This window comes from Xenopus tropicalis, chromosome 1 (assembly GCF_000004195.4).
Source record: "Xenopus tropicalis strain Nigerian chromosome 1, UCB_Xtro_10.0, whole genome shotgun sequence".
NCBI classification, from domain to species: Eukaryota; Metazoa; Chordata; class Amphibia; order Anura; family Pipidae; genus Xenopus; species Xenopus tropicalis.
The window spans coordinates 115,356,136-115,366,842 of NC_030677.2; the positions used below are offsets into that span (position 1 = coordinate 115,356,136).

Here is a 10,707-nt window from a genome sequence, read left to right on the forward strand (position 1 = left end):
TATACAAATATACAGAAAAATATTGGGTTGTGAGCAGTGGAACTTTTTGAACCTGGAAAATCATATCCCAAATAAATAGAGAAAATGTATTTTGTCCATCCTTATTTTTTTAAAGTCATCCATACTATAGACAAGTCTGTTGGAACCATTGGGTTGGGTTTAAAGTTCCATGGGAATGTGTTTAAAAGGTTATACAGATGGTCCATTTACTACACCTGAAATGTGTAGGGATACACTTGTGGAGTGGCATTATTTGTTCTCTTGCCACTACTGCAAAGGCCAGGCAAAGATGGTGTCATCAAAAGGGTCTGTGAGCCTTTGATCGTCGCAGCAGGCCTGCAGTCTATGGAGAGTAATGGTCCAATGTAGACATATGTCTGGCATCATGATGGACAATTCAGATTTTGGGGCAACGGTGTATTTTGTTGATACCATATATTCTTCCACCCTCTCCTCTTAACTCTCTCAGATGCAACCGGATATTGTTTTTTTACGTCTCAGTATTAGTCTAGAACAGTGCTGTCCAACTTCTGTGGTACTGAGGGCCGGAATATTACTGGCCTACGTGGTGGAGGGCCAATAATGGAAGCTAGTTTTGACCACTCACCTTTTTAAACCACACCCACTTCAAACCACACCCATGTTATTAAAAGAGATTTTAAGACCATACCCATATTAATGGTGGTAGCACAGAAAAAAACAAATAGTTGGTGCTCACTGCAGGGATATCAGCCTTCATTCATATGTTTATTATGTCATACTAAGCCACACCCTTAAATCCATATGCCTCTCCTGTGGGTAGCACAGCAACACCCAGCATATAATTATACACAGGCAGGCTAGGGCAGGTAGACTATGGAGTATAGGGCAGGCAGAGTATGGCGCACACAGGCAGTATAGGGCAGGCAGAGTATGGCACACACAGGCAGTATAGGGTAGGCAGATTATGGCACACACAGGCAGTATAGGGCAGGCAGAGTATGGCACACACAGGCAGTATAGAGCCGGCAGAGTATGGCACACGCAGGCAGTATAGGGCAGGCAGAGTATGACACATACAGGCAGGGTAGGGCAGGCAGAGTATGGCACACAAAGGCAGCATTGGGCAGGCAGAGTATGGCACACCCTGCCCTATGCTGCCCATGTGTGCCATACTCTGCCTGCCCTATGCTGCCTGTATGTGCCATACTCTGCCTAAAAGTGATCACTGCACATCTTTGAACATTTTCAAAAAAGTTCACCAGTGCTTTTAGGTGATTGTGATTTAAAGGAATGGGGCACACTATTGAGCACTTTTTCCCTAAGCCCATGAAACTGCAAAGAGATGGGTAGGAAAATTCTAATAATTTCCCATTGCACCATTGGCCTTATATCAGATATCAGATACCTAGCTTTCGTATTTAAAGGTACTGCCTCGGTAAGACCACCCTGTCTCAAGAAATAAAGAACCTTTTGATATTTAGAGCTTACAAGGGGCAGGTTGCTCTTGTTGTGTGTGCAGGACCCCTCCACATATTCTTTGGCAGGGGACCCAGTGTGGAGTAGTTACACCACTGTACCAAAGTGTGGCCCCCTGCAGAAACTCTCCCCTTAACAGGAAGTGTAACTGGCTTTACAGAACTGTAGTTTCAACTTTTTAGGTCTATGTTAAGACCAAAACTGCAGGTAAAGGCCTAAGGTGTAGTGAATGATTCCATAATTGAATTATCAAGCTGGTTTAGCACTAAGGATTTGGCAGTATCTAAATTATGCAAAAAGTGCTTGGATTACACTAAATCCGAAACCAGATCCTGTATTCAGTACATTCCCAGAAGAAGGTAAATGATCAGAAATCATAAAAATTAAGTGATATTCAGAGAAAAATACAAGCAACAGTTTGCACCTATATTTGTTTAATCACAATCTAAAGAGAACAATATATTGCTGATTTCTGTGCTAGTAATGTTACAAGGAAAGATTACAGTAGGGAGAAAATAAAGAAGCTAAAACTGTGAATGACTTTACATGGGTTGTCACATTAGCAATTGCATTACTCCATCTGCATTTGTGTCTTAGTTGTTTCTCAAGTAGTTGTGTGACTTTAAGATCCAGTAAACTCTCAAGTATTTTGCTGGCTTCACATTAAGTAACTGACCCAGTATGTGAAGTATTGTTCCTATCATATTAAATTTGTGCATCCCAGGCAACTCTTGCCCCTCTGCCACCCTGAGGTGGCTTTTGTGATGTCCCCCCCCCCTCACCTGTGCTTACCTTTCCAGTAGGGGGTTCGGGTGCATCCCTAGTGCAAAGTCCATTTAATAACTGGAAATTTTGTTCTTAAAGTTACCAGATACCTGGTAATAGCAAGGGCACCTGGTAACTTGTGGGGTGTTGCTGCCTAAGCAGTTTCTTACCTTGCCTCATGGCAGGAACTCCTCTGCAGGGGCGTAACTACAGAGGGCCCAGGAGTGTAGGGGGCCCAATAAGGCCCTAATTAATGAGCAACTTCAATATATCTTGGGAGAATTGGTTAACTTAACAATATTTTGTGCCCTAAATTGAATTTGCTGTCGTGCCCAGTAACATCTAGTTATGCCACTGCTCCCTTGCATCAACCTTGATATTCATATTGCAAAGATGTGATCAGTTGGTTTACTAGGCAAAGTTTGTAACCTACTAATTATCCCATATGTATATTGCACTGTATCTGGTAAATTTTCCTTTTCACCAATCCAATGTGATACAGTCACTCTAGAGTTTAGTCTCCCAGATCTCTTTGAAACATTTGCATCCATGTGTATTTTATCTTACATGTCGATGCCTGCCAATTAAACAGTGATGTTTTGTGTATTTTACACAGCATGATAAGCTGACCCATGGTACAAAAAGTAGTAAAGGTATGGGACCTGTTATTCAGAATGCTCAGGACCTTACCATAATTTGGATCCCTATACCTTAAGTGCTATTAAAAATGATTTAAACCCAATAGGATTGTTTTGTATCCAATAAGGATTAATTATATCTTAGTTGGGATCAAGTACAGGGTACTGTTTTATTATTACAGAGAAATAGAAAATCATTTCTAAAAATCTAAATAATTTGATTAAAATGGAGTCTATAGCAGATGGCCTTCCCATAAAGGGTTATGGGTTTCTGGATAATGGGTTTCCGGATAACAAATCCCTTACCTGTACAACAGATCACATAGGGCCCAATTTATTTTAAATAAGAAGTCAAATGTTTCCTGAGAATAATAGAAAAAGAAATAGTCATTATATTTGGCTACACGTAGTTCTATAAACAATGGTGATTTAGCATAACCTATCGACTGTTCCTCTTAGTTTCGGTACGTCAGCGCCACTGAACGCTTCAATCTGAGGGGGAGAAAAAAAAATTGATTATTTTTTGCATCTTCTAAAGAACAGTATTAGAGTTGGCATAAAAAAATTGTGCTCGGAGGATTTTAAACTCTATTTGCCACCTAAGGTGGCAACCCGGGGGCTGTTTACTAAGCAGAAAGCAACTGCAATCTGCACAAAAAGAGACAAATTTCCAGTGGCTTCTTGCCACCTTGGCATCCTGGTAACATGTGTAGTCTGCTGCCCACAGCAATGCTTTCATCTTGCCTTACTGCACGGATGACACTGAACTTAATAAAAACATTACAAATACAGTGGGATTGTATTGATAATTGTTTTTATATCATCTCAGTAATTTGGATGTTCAGTTTAATATTCTAGCACAGTTTTTGCAACACTTTCAGCTACAGTATAATGGGGGAACACCTACATCTGAATCTGAGACTGTTGTACAGCATACGACAAAGGCTTTATAGGGGCCAAAACACTGGGGAACCATATTAGTAAATGAGCTCTGTTGTAGCATACCTTATTTTGATCCTTGTAGAAAAAGAATGTTGGCACGGAGCGAATTTGAAACTGTTGAGCCAGTATCTGAGAAGAAACAAGAACACAGTCATAGGAAAGAAGGGGAGGACAAGTTGTTCTGTATAAAAACAGTTTTTCAGTTTATGTTTTATGTCCAATTAAATGTAGCTATTTATGCAGTATATGCAATAATTACCATTACATGTACAATGTAATTTACAAGGATATTATGGTTTGCCAGTAGGATTCATGACCAAGTATAATAAAATGCACAAAGTTGCAAACAAAGTAATTATATGTTGTACCGTTTATTTCTAATAACGTTATTTAAACATGAATTATGTTATTGATATATATATATACCAATATATTTAGTGTTTAGCATATAAGCATATAGTGACTGTTGCTTATTGACTACATTAGCTTGTAGTTTCCCTTTAAGGTTCCTGGTTAATTAAATGTATAATAATATTGTTTAATATACAGTAGGCTTTGGCAGCTCATTTTTCTCAATTGCAGACATATGCAAAGTGATCATTTAGAAACCACCTTCTTACATGGCAAAGGTATTTTATTTCAGTTCAACTCTTCAACACATAAGTATGTAATACTGACAACATGCACTGAATTATAAACTGTCTGCTTCTAATATCATAATACTTTACAGTAGGGGACATTATTCCCAATGTATTCTGCAACAAAAACATTTCTTGAAAGTACATACAAAACAATAATAACTTACTGATGCATTATCCACATCTACCTGGCACAACAAAATGTTGGGATAATCACCACTTAGCTTCTGTAAGAAAACAAATTAAAAATAGTTTGCACCAGAAAATAAGCTGAACTGCACGTGTCCATGATATATATAGATAGACTGTATCTTCCTACAAATTAGCTTTATTAGGGTTATGGCCTACTTCAGGTCAGTTAAATGCCCAATTCTTTTAGCAGCCCTAAAAACAAAAAAGCTTCAAAGTGGCCCAGAGCAGATTCAATGGAATATTATTGTAAATCACTTGAAAAGCTTAGTAAGTGCTTGTTAGGGGCAAGAAACCAGGAAATACAGTACATACAGTATGCTTTTAGGATACTGTGTCCTGACCAGTGCTGACTTTTGTCAGGTGATTACATTAAGCATACCTTCCAACTGTCCCGATTTTCCCTTAGACCTGGATTCTTACTGAAAAGTCCCTAATTTCCCTTTGATCTCCTGCACTGAATGTGAAAAAAGATAAACTTAATTAAAAAATAGCTTTTGCTAGAGAGCCCAGAAATCTTAACAAACATCACCTGCACTTAGATACATTGTTTCTCACACTTAATTAAATAAGTGAGCTTTTGGCAGAAAACCCAGAAAGTTAACAAGCCACACATGCACTTAGATACAATTGTATTTGGGGGAACTGAGACTCGCAGCTTAAAGGGCAATTTCACTTGCATTAGCAAAACTGTAATAACATGTAAATGACCCCATGAAGCATTATCCATTTTTTTGTACATAAATGACCCCAAAACCCCCATAGATGTGTTCAAACTTTAAATAGGGGGCGTGGTCACAAAATGGGCATGGTTAAACACATTTCGCTCCATGAAGGGAGTGGAGGCTTATACCAGAAAAACACCTATGCTTGACTCTGGAATTGCACCCAAGACACCAGTTGCTGTTGGACCAAACAATTTTGGAACTTATTCCAATGGCAGAAAAGTCCTCTTAAAAAAGCAGCGTTTTCTGATTTTGTAAATTAAATGTATGCACACACACACAAAAACACAAACACATTTTAAACCACTTACTTCAAATTCTGGGGCAATCCTTCTACAGTTGCCACACCATGATGCAAAAAACTTGACAACTAAAAGTTTCGGACCAGCTTGTTGCAGTGCATATTGCAATTCTTCCTGTTGGTGGAGAAATATTTTTCCTTATTTAACTCATACAGAAATGCACTAACATTTGAAATAAGCTGTTTTTAATACACAATTACAGAAAGTAAGGCATTAGAAGGGTAGTGATACAGTCCAGATTTTAGCTGGAGCTTTTCATTATGTCTTAAAAAAGCTACAGCACCTGGCATTAACTTAATCTTCTAAAGCTAACACCCTGCACCCTCCCAACCCCTTACTTTACTAACTATACTAACAACACCTCTACTGCTGTTCTAAGGCCATGGGCATATAGAGCAGGTACATGGAGTGAGAGTCTGCCCAAAAGAACCTGCTTTGCATTTTTTGGCCCAACCTCTGCTGCGCGTACCTACATTTAAGCAGAAGCTGCACTTTTGATGCAGGTACATAGGGATGCAGAAGAGAGTGGACCTTCTTCTTTCAGCCTGCAAACAAAATGCAAGCAGAGAGAATCAGAGCAAACACTCTGTGTGCCCATGGCTTAAGAATGCCATCAGCTTGGGGGGCAGGGCAAAGACCTGATAGGCATGCTGACACAATCCTTTTAAAATCTGTGAGGTGTGAGTATTCCTCGAAAAACATTAATGCACAGACAGACAACCACAATATGCTTTTGTTTACTGTATCTGTTTAAACACAAAAGGTTTCATTTCCTTTGACCTACATGCTTTACCCTGCCCACCTCTCATTAAATGAGTGGTTCACCTATAAATGAACGTTTAGTATGCTGCAACCTTTCAACTGCCTGTATTTTTTATTTTTCTTATTTGCCTTCTACTTATGACTCTTTCCAGCTTTCAAATGGGGATCACTGATCCCCACATCTAAAAAATAATTGCTCCTATTCATTTTCCAGTCTCTCATTAACATAACTGCCTAATTGTCAGTGTAATTTGGGTCCTAGCAACCAGGTAAGCTGCTAAAATTCCAAACTGGAAACCTGCTAAATAAAAAGTTAATAATTCAAAGAACAACACATATAAAATGAAAACCATGTACAGGTAGGGGATCTATTATCTGCAATGCTTGGGGCCTCAGATTTCAGTCCATATTGGCAATGACACACAAGGAGACCAGCAATAATGTAACTTGCTTGAGGGAATACATATGCAGCACGGCAGTTTTGCAAACCCAAGTTGCGTATTTTTCCCCACCAGTGATATGCATTTTAGCCAGTGGGAAAGAAACAAGAGACGTTGTCTGTGGTAGCCAAGATTTATTGCAGGCAACAAAATGTCCCGTGTGCTGTGTGTCATTGCCTAATGTGAAATAGCAACCAGAAGTAAGACTGGCTGAGATATTTTAGATTTATCATTATTTTTCATTTAGCGTTTTGCTCAGTCACCTTCCAGTCTGTTATTCAAACTTGTTTAAATTTGTTTTGGTTGGTCAACATTTTTTGTAGTTCTTTCCAGAGTGTATTTGGAATACCAATGTCTACATTATATTAAAATTGAAGGATGAACTGCCCTTTAACGCATTAGTATTAAAATCATGAAATAATAAAAAAAGAGAGAGAAAATTCCACCTGAATATTGTCTTAGAATGAAATAGTGCTGTCTACCTGCTTTTCCATCTAGTGGGTTGACAGACAGCATGTTTGTAGGCTGTAAACTGATTTTATTCATATTAAATAGAGGACAGGAGGCTTGTCTTGTACCCTAATACAATTATGAAAGTCCTCTGTGAGAATCTCGTACTGAGCGTCAAGTGCACCTATAATTTTAAACATCAAAAGCAGACTTGGACAACCTTTTATTTGACCAAATGATCTGTAAATTAACCCACACAATTGTACAGGCCAGTATATGAAACTCTAACTCATCAGTTCAAAATTTGTTTATTGAGTATATCAATTTCATTACATATTAAAGTGACTAAAGCAACAACTTTACAAAGAAAGAATTGCGGAGCACCACGAGGATAAAAATAAAAAATCAATCTTTATTCCATCAGTAGTAAAAGGCACATGTTACATCCCAAAGGACCTATACTTTAAGCATTTCGTGGCATCCCGCCTTTTGCTCAGAAGCAAAAATCAGTGCCAGATAGTTAGTTAGTAAAATGTGCATCAAAGCATGCTTTCAAGTGCTCCATAATTCCATTTCTCATAACAGTAAATGCAGTGTGCTGCCATTCTTCCGTTTCCCCCTACTTTAAACTTGACAGCTGTGTACCTGGGTCCTAAAGTTTCTAGCATTTAACCTAAACCAGGAAATGGAAACACATTCAGAGGTAGAATGCTCACCATGTTAGAGATATTGTTCAGGTGCACCAGACCCAAAGCCTCAGCTAGGGATGCAGAAATCCATAGAATTTATTTTTTTTTTAAAAAAGGGCACTCAAGGAATATATAAAGGCCACATAAATTATATTATTATTTAAACTTCAAAATACCTTTATTTCAGTTGTTGAATATGTCACAATAGCCAAAGAAACTCAATACATTTAGAATAAATTAGATTGCCATATACCTACACAACGTCTTAGGACTTATAGTAAAAGAGTAGTCTGTAGGAGCCAGTGTCAAACTGGGACCCCAGGGGCCCACCAGAAAACCTTCTTAGACCATGGGCCTACTCTCCAAACTATTTTTCCTCCTTTCCTCACTCAATCACCTAATTAAATAAAATAGAGTCTTGTCATGTAGACATGTACAGTATGTCTAACTTTATTTATAAAATGCTACTAGGATACACAACACTATTGTTTTACAACATAGGGAATTACCCACAGGGAAGACAACAGGGAAATAAAGCAGCCCTTCTCATAGTGTATTCAGGGCAGGTACCTCCTTGGTTTCTGTCTAGTTTAAGCATTTTAATAAACAATTAATCATTTAAATAACATAACAGTGAAGAAATGTCATAAATCCGCCAATGTGACATACCTCCCAATATGTAAAATATGGAAAGAGGAACATAATCAAATTCTGGTTCTTAGCCATGCTCACATTGCTCAAATTACCTTGCCCCCAAGTACTACTCCCATTTAACAAATACACAACACCCTTTTGCCTAGTTGGAATGGCAGCAGCAATTGTAAAGTAACAATCAGTGCACCAGCATTTCATGACAGACACATTTGTTGTCACCAGGAGTTTAATGCACCATAAAAATATATATATATATATAAGTATAACTTTAGCTGCCAAAGACTGTGGTATTTCTACTGCAAATTGCAAGTGTCCCATGGTTGACCAGCCTGGAACAGATGACAGGTAATGATATAGGTCAACAATCAGCACCCCAGAACAAAATCTGAGCCAGACCAATGATAAGCCCTTCTACTTATCAATAAGATTTGGGCAAATTATTCTACAGGGCATAGGGTCTGCTCTAGTGTACCAAGTTGCATTGAACATTCAGTATTTTATAGAATGTGCTATTCCAAGAAACTCTTCAACTGGTCTTCATTTTTTAGATTTTGAATTATATTGTTTCTGCTTCTGCCTCTTTACAGATTTCAAATGGACTCCCTAACCCTGCAGCCAGAAATCTATTGCTTAGTAGGCTGCAATCGTATTTGTATTGTTCCTTTTTATTACTTATCTTTTTATTCATTCCCTGTTCTATTCATAGTCAACTATTTTATTCAAACCACTACCTGGTTGCTGACTGGACCCAAGAAACCAGATTCTGAACAAAAAGCTAAATAATAATAATAATAATAATAATAATAATAATAATAATAATAATAATAAAAAAAATCACAATAAAATGAAGACCAACTGCAAATTGTTTCAAAATATTAATTTCTACATCATATCAATAAATTAAATGTCAGTTTAAAATTTAATCAACCCCTTTAATATGAGTAACAAAATGATAGCAAGGATACAGAGGGGACCTGTATTTGGCAAATAAGGTATACTTACCATGTTTTTAAGGTACCTAACCATCTTCACGTCACTTTGATCACTTTTGCAGAGTTCAGTGCTCAGCCTTTTGGTCTTTAATATATAGAAACTGTGGAGGTGGGGCTTCGGTGACTAACTGCCTAATTTGTTTAGTTCCATCTTCCTTAGTATGTGACATGTGCCTGAAGTTAAGGGTGTAGGTAAGTTCTCAGTAAATTGATCTAGAGTGGTTTTTTTTAGATGAGTTGAACACACCCAAACGAAGGAATAAAAAATTCAAGCTTGGCAATACTACAGATGTGGGCATGGTAACATAATGCCTATATTCTGAACATTCTGGGCTTGATTTGCTTTTTACAATATTAAGGAATTTTGAGTTAAAACACCAAATTTTCATGTATATTTAAAGTTTTGGAAACCTGGGCATCCACAGTAATTTTCCAGGGTTGGGTGTATTTTTATTTAATTTGTTAATTAATGACTTGGGAGTGAGTATTGTAAGAAACGTATCTGTTATGACAATAAACAATGCGGCCTATCTAGGATGTGCCATCCTTGTATCAGGATCTGGACAAACTGGCACTCAGGGAAGCAGATGAAATTCAGTGTTGATAAATTTAAGATTATGCACTTAAGATGTCAAAATATGCAGCCAATTATATCCTTAATTGAATTAACAAGGGGTATATGTAAATAATACATTTAGCTGACTCAAGCAATGCCAATTATCAGCTGCAAGGGCAAACAATTTAGATTCGCTGAACGAGAAGGTTGTTGTTCCTGTTTGGAAAGCACTGGTAAGGCCTTACTCTGACTCAACTAGCAGCCAGACAGCCTTTTAGATCAGTGCTGTCCCACTGCATACTGCCCACAGCAGCTTCTGTGTGGCTTGTGAGTGCCATACTCTGCCTGCCCTATGCTGCCTGTGTGTGCCATACTCTGCCTGCCCTATGCTGCCTGTGTGTGCCATATTCTGCCTGCCCTATGCTGCCTGTGTGTGCCATACTATGCCTGCCCTATGCTGCCTGTGTGTGCCATACTCTGCCTGCCCTATGCTGCCTGTGTGTGCCA

The 10,707-nt window shown here is 38.2% G+C and overlaps 1 protein-coding gene across 1 annotated transcript; it reads right to left on the reverse strand.

Annotated features, from left to right (window-relative positions):
- Positions 1-1,871: 1,871 nt before the first annotated feature.
- Positions 1,872-9,751, reverse strand: LOC100498068 (thioredoxin). Its single transcript, XM_002940260.3, has 5 exons — positions 9,655-9,751; positions 5,667-5,771; positions 4,609-4,668; positions 3,867-3,932; positions 1,872-3,353 (listed from the first exon to the last, which is right to left on the reverse strand). Exons 1-5 carry the CDS (start codon positions 9,676-9,678, stop codon positions 3,291-3,293), a joined length of 318 nt encoding a protein of 105 aa, XP_002940306.1. The 5' UTR covers positions 9,679-9,751; the 3' UTR covers positions 1,872-3,290.
- Between the last annotated feature and the right edge of the window lie 956 nt (positions 9,752-10,707).

Excerpts from the sequence above, each read along its gene's own strand:
- LOC100498068 (XM_002940260.3), bottom strand. The coding sequence starts at position 9,678 with ATGGTTAGGTACCTTAAAAACATG. Across the intron at positions 5,772-9,654 it reads TTAGGTACCTTAAAAACATG|GAAGAATTGCAATATGCACT; the intron begins GTAAGTATACCT and ends CTCCACCAACAG. Across the intron at positions 3,933-4,608 it reads TAGATGTGGATAATGCATCA|ATACTGGCTCAACAGTTTCA; the intron begins GTAAGTTATTAT and ends GTTTCTTCTCAG.